The following is a 16,637-nucleotide window of genomic DNA, read 5'->3' as shown; positions in this document are numbered from 1 at the left end:
AAAGAGCTGCAGGGTGTCACTAATGTAATCAATCATAGTTACTGAATGCGCTCGTTATGTGTGCGTCATAACTTTGAGAACAATGTGGAGTAGGAACTTTATACTCATTAGAAACTGCTCTCTGGTTTAGGCAGCAAATATTTGGGCACATTTGGACAGAAAGCTAAATTTTTGCATGTTTTCAAACGATCTTTGTGGTGAAAAGTGAAACGGGTTCTTACTGTCGGAGAAGTCCTGGTTTAAAGTTAGAAATGTACGTTTTGATTAATATTGGACGGATTTGTCATTAATCGTGTAACAAAACAGACTTTTCATCAAACTTTAGTGCAGAAGTTCATTACGGTGTCGTTGTTGTTGTTGTTGTTGTTGTTGTTGTTGTTGTTGTTTTCTTAAACAAACTCTGAAACAGAAACTGTTCTGAAACTGTCACCTCACCAGATTGAAAGATTTTGATGGCGGGTCGAGTCGAAATAAAATCTCATTCCAGTCGCTTTAATTTGGGTTAATCGAGATGAATCTGTGTACGTTCTTTGTCCCAGTTTACCCACACCGGCCTCCTTCATCGGGACTAATCGGTGCGTTCGGGGTCACTTCCTGTTCGACGTCTGATTCTGTTCTCTCCTGCTCCGTGAACTCACTAACTGATGGTTTCAGTCACCAAACTTAAGTCTGTATTCACGCAACTTTAACTTTAACTTTTGGTGGTCAGATCACTTTAATCCTGTAATTTAATCTGCATATTGAAGCTTTTTCTGTAAAGAGAGCTGGAGAGAAATAAAAGGGGGCATTTCTTTTCTTTTTTTTTTAAACTCAAAATCCTCATTAACAAAGTGAACTCGTGACGAGGGAGATTAGCTGTTCCCAGAAGCTCGGGGAGTTCGCAGAGAGCGAGAATGTGAACAATTCTTAGTTTTGGACGACTCGGTTTGATCTCCAAAAACCGGCCGTGATGCCGTCTGAAGTTTCACAAAGTTCAGGAACGGGAGGCGAGACTTGTCTTCTGAGTTATTGCACACAAGAAGGGAATTACAGAAAAGTTAATAAGATGAAATGTGTGTGTGTGTGTGTGTGTGTGTGTGTGTGTGTGTGTGTGTGTGTGTGTGTGTGTGTGTGTGTGTGTGTGTGTGTGTGTGTGTGTGTGTGTTGCAGGGTGACAGAGTTGATGGGTTACACCCCTGACGATCTGCTGGGCCGCTCGGTGTACGACTTCTATCACGCCCTGGACGCAGACAACGTCACCAAGAGTCACCACAACTGTAAGTACACTAACTACACACTCAGAGGCTAATATTAGCCAACTAGCTGATTATTATTATTATTATTATTATTATTATTATTATTATTATTAGTTAGAGTTCAGATATCAGGTTCTTTCTCATTTTTTTCTGTCATTATTTTTAGTTTCCATGTATACATGCTGTAGTACACCTTTTGTATACATGTACCGTGTGTGTGTTTCTTTGTGTGTAATTGTGTGTGCGGCGCACTCGTCTGGTATTAAGATGCTTTTTTGATCAAATTTAGTGTAGCCGCCGGTGGTCTGATGAGGTTTGCACATCTGCTGCCACAAACAGAAACACAAGAGGACCAGGTGGCCTCTATTACAACCTAATGACACTTTGTGTGTGTGTGTGTGTGTGTGTGTGTGTGTGTGTGTGTGTGTGTGTGTGTGTGTGTGTGTGTGTGTGTGTGTCATGGCTATTCTCTCCACTGACAGTAGTGTATCGTTAGAAGATATAAACAGCAGTGACAGTAGAAGAAGAGAAGTGGTAATTTAGTTCCTTAAAACAGCCTCTGCAACATAATGGATGAATGTGTGTGTGTGTGTGTGTGTGTGTGTGTGTGTGTGTGTGTGTGTGTGTGTGTGTGTCTTAATATACGTGTGTGTGTGTGTGTGTGTGTGTACTCTTAATATACGTGTGTGTGTGTGTGTGTGTGTGTGTGTGTGTGCGTGTGCGCACACAAACAACGTTCAGTGATGATTTCCTTCTCTGGTTTTAGTCATCTGCGTCTGCAGTCCTTAGTTGGCTGAAATTTGTTGAGATAAAGGCCTCTCTATCTATCTGTGTGACACACACACACACACACACACACACACACACACACACACACACACGGACAGACAGACAGACGAACTGCTCTCATGGCCAACGTGACCAGCATGTCGATCAGCACATGCTAACGCCGTCCGAAGCTTCCGCCACACACACACACACACACACACACACACACACACACACACACACACAGAGTCAGTGGCCTTATGTACACTTGGACCGGTCCTGCTCCGTTCCCACGCCAGCTCTGAACTTTGGAGCGAAGCCAGAACATCTCCTCCGCTGCTCAAAGTCAAACATCTCAATCTGTCCTGCGAACTTTAATGTTTTGAATATTTAACAAATAATTAAACAATGTTGGATTTAAGCCGTAAATAAACCATAAAAATGAAGCACAAAAAATTCAACAAGTTTGACCAACAGACCATTTAAAAAAAAAAAAAAGCATCGTTGAAAGGCTGAAGAGCATTTTTACTCTCAGTTTTCATGAATTCTTCATAGTTTGTGTCGAAGCAGGAAACTTCTGACATTATTCAAAAGTCACGTGAGCGTAGCTGAGTGTTCTTCAGCTGGAGATACGGGGTTTTCTCTCCAGAGGTCGAAGAGACGTGTGAATATTAAGATCAATAAGCTCTAAAGTTGGTGGTGTTGGTGTCCCTGCAGTGTGCACCAAAGGTCAGGCCGTGAGCAGTCAGTACCGCATGCTGGCGAAGAACGGCGGCTACGTCTGGGTGGAGACTCAGGGAACGGTGATCTACAACAGCCGCAACTCTCAGCCTCAGTGCATCGTGTGCGTCAACTACGTCCTGAGGTGAGAATCGGCGTCCCGGTGAAGAAGCTTCTGGAAAATAAAACGACTTCAAATCGGCGTGAAAAGTGTTTATAGAGTCGTGTTTTTTTTTGTTTTTTCTTCTCCCGTCCGTCTCGCAGCGACATCGAGGAGAAGTCGATGATTCTCTCGCTGGAGCAGACCGAGTCTCTCTTCAAGCCGCGACACATGAGCAGCTTCTTCGCCGCGGGAGGCGCGGGCGCGACCGGAGAGCCGGGAGACGCCCTCTACGGCGAGCTGAAGGAGGAGCCGGAGGACCTGACTCAGCTGGCGCCGACGGCCGGAGACACGATCGTCTCCCTCGACTTCGGTCAGCGTCGCTCGCCGCGTTAGAAAAACATCCACGATAATCCCACTTTAAAAAAATAAATAAATAAAAAATGTCGTGCAGTTAACTCGTACGCTGACACTCGTACGTGAAGCATCAGTGTTGTTGCTACGGTTACCTGCAGGTTAACATGCACCTGGGCTGGCATGTCTTTAAATATCTTTACAGTCACGTGATGATACAAAATTAGATCCCTGAAAGAATAAAAACACTTTAAATATGAGCTACTTTTATTACTATCAGCTGTTACTGTCTGTAGTTTTCTTCGTCACACTTTTATTGTTTGTCTAAATTTGCGTCTAATATTCGTCTAAACGTCCCGCAGGTCGCTCTCCCTTCGAGGAGCCCCAGCAGCCGGCTCCTTACGCCCAGGCAGCCATGCCCCCTCCGGGACCTCCGTCCTGGGCCAGCGAGAGCCACAAGTCTCCTCCTCTTCCTCCTCTTCCTCCTCTTCCTCCTGCTGCTGCTGAGCCCGTGGGTCCAGGCGACATGGCGAACCTGGCCGGTGCCTTCACCGTGCAGCAGAAGCCTCCGCCGGGCAGCTCCACCCCGAGCCTCAGCAGCTGCTCCACGGTGAGAAAAAGGCCCGCGACTCAAGAGACCGATTTCTTTGTCAGAACTCGTCGTTTCTTTTCTCTTACGTTGTGTCTCGTCGTCCCTCGTCCTCTCCGTGTTCGTCCTCCACCTCCTGCAGCCCAGCAGCCCCGCGGACTACTACAACTCTGTGGAGAGCGACCTGAAGGTGGAGCTCACCGAGAAGCTGTTCGCTCTGGACACGGAGGAAGACGGTTCTGAAAACAACGAGGTGTGTGAGACGAGTCTTCTTCTGGTTCAATGTTGAAGTACGTTTCTAAGCTGCATCGTGTTACTGTAACGATCTCTTAAAGGCCTTTTGGTCGTTAATCTGGCAGGAATTCTTCCAGTTTTAAGTCACATTTTATGAATATTTCTCCCAACTTATAAAAACTATGATTATGCAAATTAAATAAAAGTAGGCAAAAAATAAAATGCATAAGAACTGATCAAATTAATATGATAGAAAAAGAGTTAGAATATAGAATAAAGCAGAGTGCATTTTAAAGTGCTGAAGAGTTTAGACTCTTACGGCGTTATGATGCTGAAAATAAAAGTATTTAAACCTGATATTTTACAGACTGACCTCAGACACAGAATCAAATTGTCTTGAACGTTAGTTTATTTACTTTCCTCTAAAAATCTGCATATTTGTTATCTTTTGTTTAACATCAATCACTTTGGATGTGAACATATTAGTCCTATAAAAATGCTCTATTTGACGTTTCCTCGTCCAGAGGGACCTGAGTGACCTCGACCTGGAGACGCTGGCTCCTTACATCCCGATGGACGGAGAGGACTTCCAGCTCAATCCCATCATTCCCGAGTCGAAGCCCCGGGAGACGGCGCCGGCGGGCTCCATGGGGGGCAACGGCGGCCTGCCGCAAACCCACCAGGCCCCCCCGCAGGGCTTCGGCAGCCTCGTCAGCCTCTTCCAGCCGCTGTCTTCGCCCCCGCAGCCGCAGGGCCGCTACCAGCCGCAGCCGTCGGCCTCCTGGGCCGCCGGGGACGAGAGATGCTCCGGCCGGGGCGCCGTGGACCCCCGAGCCAGGTCGTACATGATGGGCCACCTGCAGTGCCCCGTGTACCCGGCCCCGGCCAGCACCCCTCTGTCCTCCATGGGTGGCAGGCAGAACCTGCAGTGGCCACCGGACCCGCTGTTAACCTACCAACAACAACGACAACAACAACAACAACAGCAGCAACGGGCCAACAAGGCCTACCCGAGGGACCCGTTGTCAGGAGAGGAGCGTCCGTCCTGCCAGCAGCACGTCATGCAGAAACAGAGGTGATGGAGCGCACAAACAAAAACTTTATTTACCTTTAAATACATAATCATGTTTAAAAGAGACAGAAAACCTTGAGAGGAGGAATACAAATATCGAAACATATCATTTTTATTCAGTAAGTACAAATGATGGATTCTGTTCATAAATATAATTTTCTATCTATTTTGACGAATATTGTGTGTGTGTGTGTGTGTGTGTGTGTGTGTGTGTGTGTGTGTGTGTGTGTGTGTGTGTGTGTGTGTGCAGGTCCATTGACAATTTTGTACAAGCTTACAGAGACATGAGTCCAGCCAGAGTGGCGGTGGCCAACAGCATCAAGCGCTCCTTCAACCAGATGGTTGTGGTGAGTTTTTACTGATAACGTTGTCGGGAAAAAATATGAATATATTAAGTTCAGAGACTGAACTCGTCGGATACGAACGAAGTGCGGCGCGATAACGTGCACGTTGCAGCTCTGATCAGCTGGTTCATGAAGTGACCGCGTGACCGTCTTTCAGGGGGAAAGTAAGCGGTCAGAAATGCTGTGGAAGAAGATGCGAGGCGACGCCTGCATGGACCGTTCCCTCAGCGCTGGATCTCTGGCAGGTCAGTAAACCTGAGAGGAAAGCGTCCGCCGCGCCGTCGTCGTCTCCTCGTCCTCCCGATCGGCCGAAACCTTTAACCTCTGGCTCTGTGCTCTCAGGGACGGGGACGACGATGATGCCGTCGTGTTTCAGCTCCCTGCTACAACACAGGAAGTCTCAGTATCCAGGAAACGGGATAAGTGGTACAAATGAAAAATCCTTTCCCCAAAAGAGCTGCAGCTACGCTGAGTATAACATGCTGTCTTCTAACGAGACGGAGGGTGAGCTCTGGTCCCGTTCATGTTCTCCATCCAGCGTTTTAAAATGCCTCAAAACTCGCCGTATGAACGGCTGAAGTATTCAGCCTCTCCAGGATTTCAAGGTTTTTTTTGTGATTAAAAAAAAAAAATTATTACAAATTTTGATGGCGGAGGTGATTTTTTTTTTTGGGCAGTAAAATTTTAAATTTGATTTCTGTTTAAGTACTACCTGATAAACAATGATATGTAATCAATTCCTGTGATAATAATCATGCTGCACATCACAGAAATATTTAAATTTAAACTTTTTATTTAATCTTTTATTAAACTTGTGGCTAAAAGTTACAAAAAAAACCTCCTAGTTTTGTTTAAATACAGACTTACTTCATGCCGTTAATACTTTCAGCACAGCTTCTGCTGACGAAATGTTTTGAGGAATTTTAAAAAGATTTGCAAGCTCCCGTAAATATTGTGGAGAATTGCATGAATTTGGTTAATTATTGCGATCGCAAAACCACAAATAGGTTATTTTAGGATTTCAATGAAGTCCTTAAATTCCTGTTCTCTTAAAATGAGTGAAGGAATCGGCCTGTGCAGTAAGATTTCAAGCTTGTTTTCTGTTTTCATTTGAAGCTATTTCACGTAGACTGACAGGTCGTATCTTTTGACCGTTTCGTTTCTTGTCCTTCTCCAGGGATAGCCAGCCGTCTGCTCGGCCCGTCGTTCGAGCCCTCCTGTTTGCCGGAGTTGACCCGTTACGACTGCGAGGTCAACGTGCCGCTGCAGGGCAACCTGCACCTCCTCCAGGGCTGTGACCTGCTGAGAGCCCTGGACCAGGCCACCTAGAGCCCCGGATCCAAACCAACACCCCCCTCCTCCCACACACACACACACACACACACACACACACACACACACACACACACACACACACACCCCAACGTAGATCTGGACTTTTCTCCCAGTAGCCCGAGACTAAAGTCCTTCTTTACCTCCGGGCCCTCCGAGATCCCTGAGAGCTGAGCTACCAATCGAGAAGCGGTATTCATGACCACATCCTGCCCCCCCGACCCCCGACCCCCCCCCACTCTGCTCCCCGCCGTTACCTCTCTACTCAGACCAACGAAACAAGCCCAGATATCAGGGTCCACCCACTCACACTCTTTGACCCCCAGAGTCGCCCTGCAGAGAGCCGACCGCCTATATGACCCACATGTATGAGAGTAACACGGGTCAGTGGGTAAAAAAAGAAAAAAGAAAAAAAAGAAAAGGTGCAGGACATTTAACAGATGTGTCTGGTATTAAAGAGTCTTCACACTGGGATTTTCACTGCTTTCACCAGGTTTGGTGTAAACGCTCAGACACACGGGGCTGACCTCTGACCCCTGGTGTTTAATGACGAGGGATTTAAACATACAACCTGCCCAAACATCTGCAGCCGTACACCCGCCGACTGCCAGATACGGAGTCTATGCAGCTCAAATCTCAGCCCCGCCTCCTCTGTGTCAGCCAATCCACGTAGCTCAGAGAAGATATGATACTACCTACATATTAACAGAGACACGGTGCTCTTTTTACTTTGTATATTCGAACCAGCAGCTCGTAGACACATCCATGTAGTTCCAGTTAAAACCTCAAGCAGGAGCTGGGTATCACGAGCAGCTTCTGAACTCTAGTCATTTTAAAAATAAATGAATAATCGATTCCCAAAGATTACTTTTTTTTAATCACTGTGGTGCAATATGCTGGACTGGAGCACTTTATAGTGTGGCTGAATGTTGCCAATATGATTAATTAGTAGCATTAATTTCCTTTTTTGTTTTGCCTGTGATTACTTCAAATAGTTGAAATTTTGAGATAAAACTATTAATTCATATGACAAAAATTTACACAATAATTTTTTTCCCATCCTTATCATCATCTTGTAACGCTTCTTGTGATACATTCTGATATGAGATGACTAAAAAGATGCTATTCAACTCAAGTAAAAACAGTATTTAGAATAGCTCTATTTTAATTATATAATAAAACACTTCGCTGTAAATAGAAAGTCTGCTGACGATGAGATCTTTGTCTCGTATTTAGTTTTGTTTTGTTTAGTTCGGGTAAGAAGAACCGACTCGGCGTCGGTGTGATGATACCCAGCCCTGCGCTTCAGGTCTTTTCAAAATAAAAGGCTACCAGCCTCCATCCCTGCGCTCTGTTTAAACAGTGCCTTCCGGTTCACAGCAGCATTGGATCTGTTCGGGTCAATTTTAACGACATATGCCTTTATTTTGTTATTTTACTATATTGTAATAAGTCTATACTTCTGTTACTAAACTGAGACATTTTAGATTTGATCCATTTCCCCCCCCACACACACTTTAATTCATCTAAATCGACAGGACACCTTACCATATCAATACTTCTTTCTCATTTATTTTAAGTTCTTACTCAACCTACCAGATAATAAAACATATACTGCAATACATGTACTCGACAGTGTGTTGAATACGTTTTGTTATTTTTTCTTCTCACTCTGGTGTCTCTCAGTCAGGTAAGTAGCTCGTGTGACAACAGGGTTTTTTTTTCTTATTGTGCAATTATTTCATGGAGTTAAAGCTTATAGTCAGTAACAAAGCTCGCCGGTTTTTTTTTGTGTTTTTGTTTTTTTTCACCGAATTACTAGCTTGCAAAAAGGAATGTGACTTGCACACACTGTAAGAGTTCATATGTTAGGAGCTTGAACTTCACGCTGTACAGAAAGCTATAAATAAAAGCAGTGGTGTGCACAGACTCGGTCGGGGTCAGCGTGAGTAAGATGAAAATAACTTTTTTGGTTTTAGGTCTCGACCTTCTGCACACGTGTATTACAGGTATTACATACATACAGAAGTCAAAGAGCTTCATTTTTTAGGTTAAATTTCTGCTCCAGATTACATAAATGTTTGCTTGTTTTGCTGACTTTTTGCTGTGTAATCAGTTAGAGTACAAATTTTTTTTCCAATGTGATGTTATCTTGCATGATAATTGCAACCAGATTTGAAAAAGTCTGAATTATATAATCTGATTGAATTTAATGGTTTATTTAAAATGCATCGTAACGCTATCAGACTGCCACTAACGAATACTTTGACTTTCAAGTTAATTAAGTATTTTCTTTGGCTGTTTTGTCTATAAAAGTTGGACTGTAGTGAAAAATGCCTGTTATGACATATGTGATCAGAAGGAGGGATTTAAAAGCAGCCGTATAGACGGGCAGTTAAATGGTGTTTTGATTCCCTGTAAAGCCAAAAAGAAACGAGGTCGCTCCAGTCGCCTGTTTGGTGTTTTTAGGTGGCAAACTAATTAAAAAAAAAAAGAAAAAAAAGACAATAGAGGTCACTTCCTCGAGCCTCTGTACACACCACTGCACAGCAGGCGGAGAAAGGTCAGAAGACAAAATGCATACTCTCGTATTCCTGCAGAGTATACCCAGTATGTACATAGCAGCAGCAAGCATAGCAGCCTGTGAAGTGACTTGAAAGTGGAGTTTACGTATTATTCTTTATGATTAGGACAAGGCCAGTTTTTCTTCTAACTTACAAAACAAAGAGTGGCTGCCAGGATGCTTTGAGTATTATTACTCGTCCTATATATGATACACTAAACAGTCTAGAAACAGTAACATCACTGTCAGTATGTCTTCAGTGAATTTTTTTTTTCTCCGCTCTCAAACTATACTTTTCTTACACTCTTGTTTTTTTTTTTTTTTTCGAGGTAATTGTCTTTGTGTGGTGACCACTTTAAAAAAAAAAAAAAAAAAAAAAAAAAATGGATTATAGATCTTTGTACACATCTACGTTATGTATTTAAAAAGAAAACAAACAAAAAAAACAGAACTAATGTTCAAGATAGTGTTTTTAGTGTTTATGTGTCCTGGTACTTTGTCCTTATCTACCCGTGTAGATGCATTAAGATCGGAGCCCTTGCAGTGCTGTTTCCTTTTTGTGCTCTTTCTGTGTTGTGGTGGCATTTTATTATTATTATTATTTTTATTTTTTTCTGTCTAGAGTTTTATCTCTTAAAATGTCTATTGAATCTGTTGGCTGGCCAGTACTGTTGTTGTTCTCACTTTAAAAAGTAACCTGAAAAAAAAAAAAAAAAAAAAAAGTTCAGATTAAAAAAAAAAAAAAAGGTAAATATCAGTTTTCTAAGTTTCACTTTTCAGATATGTAGCATTTTAAAATATAAGAAGGTGAAGTTGCCACAATTAATTCCCATAGTTTTCCAGTTGCATATATAACAAGCAATGGTGCTTCATAGATCATGTATGTGTCATTTTTCAGACGTGTATTGCATCTCTTGAATCCACTAACACTGTATTTTGATGTTGTGCTGAAGTTTTCTTTAAAGTTCATTTTGATCGATATAATGTGCCTTATTACGACTTCACCCTTCAAGTGCACAGTTTGTTCCCTCCGACCTGTAGATGGCGTCCTTCCACTCTGGGGGTTATTATTGAATGAGATCTTAACTTGAAGTAGCGTCTTATCTTAAAGTTAAATGTGTTCAAATCCTGTTTTCCTTCAGACTAGTCCAAATCCTCCCTTTAGTTTGCAGCTTTATTTTATTTGTTTGGTTAAATTTGAGTTGTCATGTCCTCCGATGTTAACGGCTAGCTAGCAGGACCAAATATTGTCGAGTATCTTTTTGTAATAATTGGAAAGCATTTTCAAAGTTGGGATGTTTTTTTGATAATAACCCCTCATGCTTTCTAGTTAACTCCTCCCTCATAGCGTCCCATAGTTTAGATCCTACTACATCAGCAGTGCTGGACCACGCCATAGAAGCCTCTTAGCTTCATGTAGAACAATTCGTAGATCTTTCTGGTGATGAGGAGTCAAACTTTTTTGTGAAAGGTTTTCGAAGGAAATGGATTCCCCAGCTCATCAAATGACCTGACAGTCTGTTTGCTGATGAAGCTGCTCGGGGTTTTTTTAGGAGTAGCTGAGAAAGAGATTTAAAGCTGAGGCTCTTTTATTTTGATAAATAGCGTCTCAACATGCTGCACATAGTTAAACGGGTATGTGACGCGAATGCAGCGATATGGATGAAACTAAAGGTGGCTTACGTGAAGGTTACAAGCTGAATATAATCAAATCTATAAAACCAAACAGGAACTACTTCCTTTCTCAGTTTGAGGCCCCAGTACATGATCAGCTTCATATCCTGAGCATTAAAATAAATCTTAAGTTGTTAAGGCCTTAATTTACATTATAAAAGCTTAAAGTATTTATTGAAGTTGTGCCGACAATTCAAGCTCTTCTGTAAAAGTAAAGTCCTGATAACTTTGAAGTTTAATTTGTCGTCCATCACAGAGTAAAAGAGTTATTTGGGGAATGCAGGAAATCCAACTGTCATTCCTTTCTACTCTTCAAATGTGAAATTTGTCTCATTAATTTCAAGTATTTAGATATATTTTTCCTTTTTAAGCCCAAACTTAAAATTCTGAGTTCAGTTGCCTAAATCTCCAATAGATTGTTAACTTCAGTTGAATTAAATATATTCAATTTCCAATTTTCCTTTGTTTACATTGAGACAAGCCAAATAAAATTAAACCCAGAGCAACACTCCCACATATGAGACATAAAAAGAGTGTGCTCCATTTGTTTTAAACAAGTATAGCTTTAAAATATAAATATATTTTGGGATTGGGGATGAGCATTTTCCTGAGTGGGAGAACAGCTCTGAAGTACGTAATAACGAAAAGATATTAAGTTGAGTGATGCATGAAAAGAGATAACTTCCTGCTCCGCCTGCCCACTGATGCACATTTCTGCACTTGTCCACTCTACATTGTTTCTCCTCCCACTCACTTCCCTTCCTCAAAAATCACTTCAATTCTCTTTAAACTTTACACAGGAGGGCGTTTTTATTCTTGGTCAAAGTGCAGATTCTTCATATTTCAAAGTAAAAGCCTGTCAAGGAAGAAATTCTTATTTGTGGTATCGTGTACAGTATTTAAAGACCTTAGAGTTGTGGAAACGAGAAGCACCTTACAGCATGTTAAAAGCATGTTTTTAAATCTTTATAATGGTTTTCACCCCGAATTTCAAGTTTTGAAAAAAAGTCCTCGTGCAAAGTTAATTTTTAGAGACCAAAGATTATTGAGGACTGAATATTCAATGGAAGAAAAACAGCACCTTACAAGGCTTTTTTAGCATCTCAAGAGATAAGAAATAAATTGCGATAATGTATGTGGACAGAGTTGGCTCGGTGTAAGTCGTTTTTAAACTAAAAAATCTAGACAGAAAAGAAGCCCCGCCTCTGTTTTAAGATAGCTTCTACTTCACTAGTTTCAGCCAGAAAAATGTTAAATTGTTGGAAAATGTAAATCATTCGATCCAATAAATTTACCCAAGACCAATTTTGCTGGCATTCAGGAACTACACCGTTATTGAGTCTCAAAGCTTCTTAAGAAGTATAGTTTTTCAGTGCTCGTATTGTTTTATCTTTGCGATAAGAAATGTGAAAATTTTAATGTCAGCAGGTATCAGCTATTCAGGAAATGTAAGTTAACGCTAGTGAAACCGATGCTAACCCCCAAAAATGGGTGGGGAGAAGCTAACCCCTCCCCCCAAAATGGGCGGGGCTTCAACTCTGTATTTTAAGTCTAGAAGGCTTATCACCAGTGCTAGTGCTCAACATACTGTGCTGCTTGAAGGGTTCTCCCCAAAACTAAAGTGACAAATCATTCAGAAGTGAAACCACTCTTTGCGCTTCCTCTTTAAAGACAATATCAGCATTTTGTCTTTCGTCTCGTGTAACAGGGTTTATATTTTCCTTATGGGATCCATGTTCAGCTACGTGTATTTTGTTGTGTGTCAATGTCATACATTACAGTTATATTTGCTAATTCAGAATTTGTTTAATATGGTAAAAATTAATATTGATCTTATTATGTTATTGTTATCATTGTTATTACTACATGGGGAATTTAACCCGATAAGTTTCTGCACTGATATCTCATTAAAGCATACTGATCTTACCCTCCCTCGTTGCCTTAGTGTGTTTATTGAATTTTATTCTACATGACGTTTTTTGTCTGACTGAAATATTAACGGCATTTAAGAATTAATTGTGAGTGAGGAAATAATTCACTTAAGTATTTTCCATAAAAAAACAAAACGGTTTGCATCTCACTCATGGGAAAATAAACATTTAAATTATTAAAAGTAAAACAGTCAATCTGTAAAAGATTATTGATACAAATCTGTCAAAATTGTGAATTTTTTAAAAATATTTTTGATATTTCAGATGACATGCTACGGTATGACTTTTTTATCATAATTTGGACGACATGCTACAGTATGACTTTTTCTTTCATATTTGGGAGGACATTCTACAAGTATGACTTTCGTTCATTTTCTGAAAGCCAGCACAATGGTGCAGTTGTCAGCGTTGTCGTCTCTCAGTCTAAAGGTCCTGGGTTCGATCCACGCCTGGGGCTTTCTTTGTGGAATTTTCATGTTCCTGCATAAGTAATAATCTATTTCATCCTTAATATGGATGACTAAGTTATGCATGTCAAACAAATGCCATGCAATGTAATCATGCATGTTAGTTGTAAATGTGACAGAGTCACACTATAAGCAAGAACATGCAATCCTCCACACACAAACCTCCCCAGGTCCCTGATCAGATCCACAACCTTGTGACTGTGAGATAACAACGTTGGCTTGGAACTGCACAACTGTGCTGCTTTCATTTCATTCATGTCTGATTTTATATGACTTATACGACTTCGGTTCTTGTTATGTAACAAGGGACAGTGGTGCAGTGGTTAGCATTGTTGCCTCCCAGTCAGAAGGTTCCGGTTTTGATTCTTGCCCAGGATGTTGATTTTCATCTTAGCTGATAATGTTCTCCCTTCCAGGGGGTACGACATGCTATAGTATGACTTTTTATCATATTTTAGACGACATGCTATAGTATGACTTTTTTATCATATTTTAGACGACATGCTATAGTATGACTTTTTTATCATATTTTAGACGACATGTTATAGTATGACTTTTTTATCATAATTTAGACGACATGTTATAGTGTGACTTTTTTATCATATTTTAGAAGACATGCTATAGTGTGACTTTTTTATCATATTTTAGACGACATGCTATAGTATGACTTTTTTATCATATTTTAGACGACATGTTATAGTATGACTTTTTTATCATAATTTGGACGACATGCTATAGTATGACTTTTTTATCATATTTTAGACGACATGTTATAGTATGACTTTTTTATCATATTTTAGACGACATGCTATAGTATGACTTTTTTATCATATTTTAGACGACATGTTATAGTATGACTTTTTTATCATATTTTAGACGACATGCTATAGTATGACTTTTTTATCATATTTTAGACGACATGTTAAAGTATGACTTTTTTATCATATTTTAGACGACATGTTATAGTATGACTTTTTTATCATAATTTGGACGACATGCTATAGTATGACTTTTTTATCATATTTTAGACGACATGCTATAGTGTGACTTTTTTATCATATTTTAGACGACATGCTATAGTATGACTTTTTTATCATATTTTAGACGACGTGTTATAGTGTGACTTTTTTATCATATTTTAGACGACATGCTATAGTATGACTTTTTTATCATAATTTGGACGACATGCTATAGTATGACTTTTTTATCATATTTTAGACGACATGCTATAGTGTGACTTTTTTATCATATTTTAGACGACATGCTATAGTATGACTTTTTTATCATATTTTAGACGACGTGTTATAGTGTGACTTTTTTATCATATTTTAGACGACATGTTATAGTATGACTTTTTTATCATAATTTGGACGACATGCTATAGTATGACTTTTTTATCATATTTTAGACGACATGCTATAGTGTGACTTTTTTATCATATTTTAGACGACATGCTATAGTATGACTTTTTTATCATATTTTAGACGACGTGTTATAGTGTGACTTTTTTATCATATTTTAGACGACATGCTATAGTGTGACTTTTTTATCATAATTTAGACGACGTGTTATAGTGTGACTTTTTTATCATATTTTAGACGACGTGCTATAGTATGACTTTTTTTATCATATTTTAGACGACATGCTATAGTATGACGTTTTTATCATAATTTGGACGACATGCTATAGTGTGACTTTTTTATCATAATTTGGACGACATGCTATAGTATGACTTTTTTTTATCATATTTTAGACGACGTGCTATAGTGTGACTTTTTTATCATATTTTAGACGACATGCTATAGTATGACTTTTTTATCATATTTTAGACGACATGCTATAGTATGACTTTTTTATCATATTTTAGACGACATGTTAAAGTATGACTTTTTTATCATATTTTAGACGACATGTTATAGTATGACTTTTTTATCATATTTTAGACGACATGTTATAGTATGACTTTTTTATCATATTTTAGACGACATGCTATAGTATGACTTTTTTATCATATTTTAGACGACATGTTAAAGTATGACTTTTTTATCATATTTTAGACGACGTGCTATAGTGTGACTTTTTTATCATATTTTAGACGACATGTTATAGTATGACTTTTTTATCATATTTTAGACGACATGTTATAGTGTGACTTTTTTATCATATTTTAGACGACATGTTATAGTGTGACTTTTTTATTGTAATTTGGACGACATGTTATAGCGTGACTTTTTTATTGTAATTTGGACGACATGTTATAGTGTGACTTTTTTATCATATTTTAGACGACATGTTATAGTATGACTTTTTTATCATAATTTGGACGACATGTTATAGTATGACTTTTTTATTGTAATTTGGACGACATGTTATAGCGTGACTTTTTTATTGTAATTTGGACGACATGTTATAGTGTGACTTTTTTGTCATATTTTAGACGACATGTTATAGTATGACTTTTTTATCATAATTTGGACGACATGTTATAGCGTGACTTTTTTATCATATTTTAGACGACATGCTATAGTATGACTTTTTTATCATAATTTGGACGACATGTTATAGTATGACTTTTTTATTGTAATTTGGACGACATGTTATAGCGTGACTTTTTTATCATATTTTAGACGACATGTTATAGTATGACTTTTTTATCATAATTTGGACGACATGTTATAGTATGACTTTTTTATCACAATTTGGACGACATGCTATAGTATGACTTTTTTATCATATTTTAGACGACATGTTATAGTATGACTTTTTTTATCATAATTTGGACGACATGTTATAGTATGACTTTTTTATCATAATTTGGACGACATGCTATAGTATGACTTTTTTATCATATTTTAGACGACATGTTATAGTATGACTTTTTTATCATAATTTGGACGACATGTTATAGCGTGACTTTTTTTATCATATTTTAGACGACATGCTATAGAATGACTTTTTTATCATAATTTGGACGACATGTTATAGCGTGACTTTTTTATCACATTTTAGACGACATGTTATAGTATGACTTTTTTATCATAATTTGGACGACATGCTATAGTATGACTTTTTTATCATAATTTGGACGACATGTTATACTGTGACTTTTTTATCATATTTTAGACGACATGCTATAGTATGACTTTTTTATCATAATTTAGACGACATGTTATAGTGTGACTTTTTTATCATATTTTAGACGACGTGCTATAGTATGACTTTTTTATCATATTTTAGACGACATGTTATAGTAT

At 39.1% G+C, this 16,637-nt stretch overlaps 1 protein-coding gene across 3 annotated transcripts in view; it reads left to right on the top strand.

The window, feature by feature from the left end:
• epas1b (endothelial PAS domain protein 1b) overlaps nt 1-12,916 on the top strand; it is a 40,597-nt gene extending 27,681 nt beyond the window's left edge. The window contains exons 7-16 of one of the 3 annotated variants that reach the window (XM_069144135.1): nt 1,150-1,256; nt 2,721-2,868; nt 2,988-3,196; nt 3,540-3,787; nt 3,909-4,019; nt 4,525-5,075; nt 5,323-5,419; nt 5,574-5,661; nt 5,759-5,842; nt 6,594-12,916. In XM_069144135.1, coding sequence (XP_069000236.1) covers nt 1,150-1,256; nt 2,721-2,868; nt 2,988-3,196; nt 3,540-3,787; nt 3,909-4,019; nt 4,525-5,075; nt 5,323-5,419; nt 5,574-5,661; nt 5,759-5,842; nt 6,594-6,745 — 1,795 coding nt within the window. In that variant the 3' untranslated portion in view covers nt 6,746-12,916. Of the gene's footprint in view, nt 1-1,149; nt 1,257-2,720; nt 2,869-2,987; nt 3,197-3,539; nt 3,788-3,908; nt 4,020-4,524; nt 5,076-5,322; nt 5,420-5,573; nt 5,662-5,758; nt 5,921-6,593 lie in introns of all 3 variants that reach the window. The other 2 variants (XM_069144134.1, XM_069144137.1) reach the window with 2 other exon arrangements.
• Nucleotides 12,917-16,637: the final 3,721 nt, after the last annotated feature.

Source organism: Embiotoca jacksoni, unplaced genomic scaffold (genome assembly GCF_022577435.1).
Source record: "Embiotoca jacksoni isolate LCO1_2020_lvr unplaced genomic scaffold, fEmbJac1.0.p SCAF_12, whole genome shotgun sequence".
In the NCBI taxonomy this organism is placed as follows: domain Eukaryota; kingdom Metazoa; phylum Chordata; class Actinopteri; family Embiotocidae; genus Embiotoca; species Embiotoca jacksoni.
The sequence above is the reverse complement of the archived record's forward strand: the minus strand, read 5'-3'. Positions and strand labels throughout refer to the sequence as shown.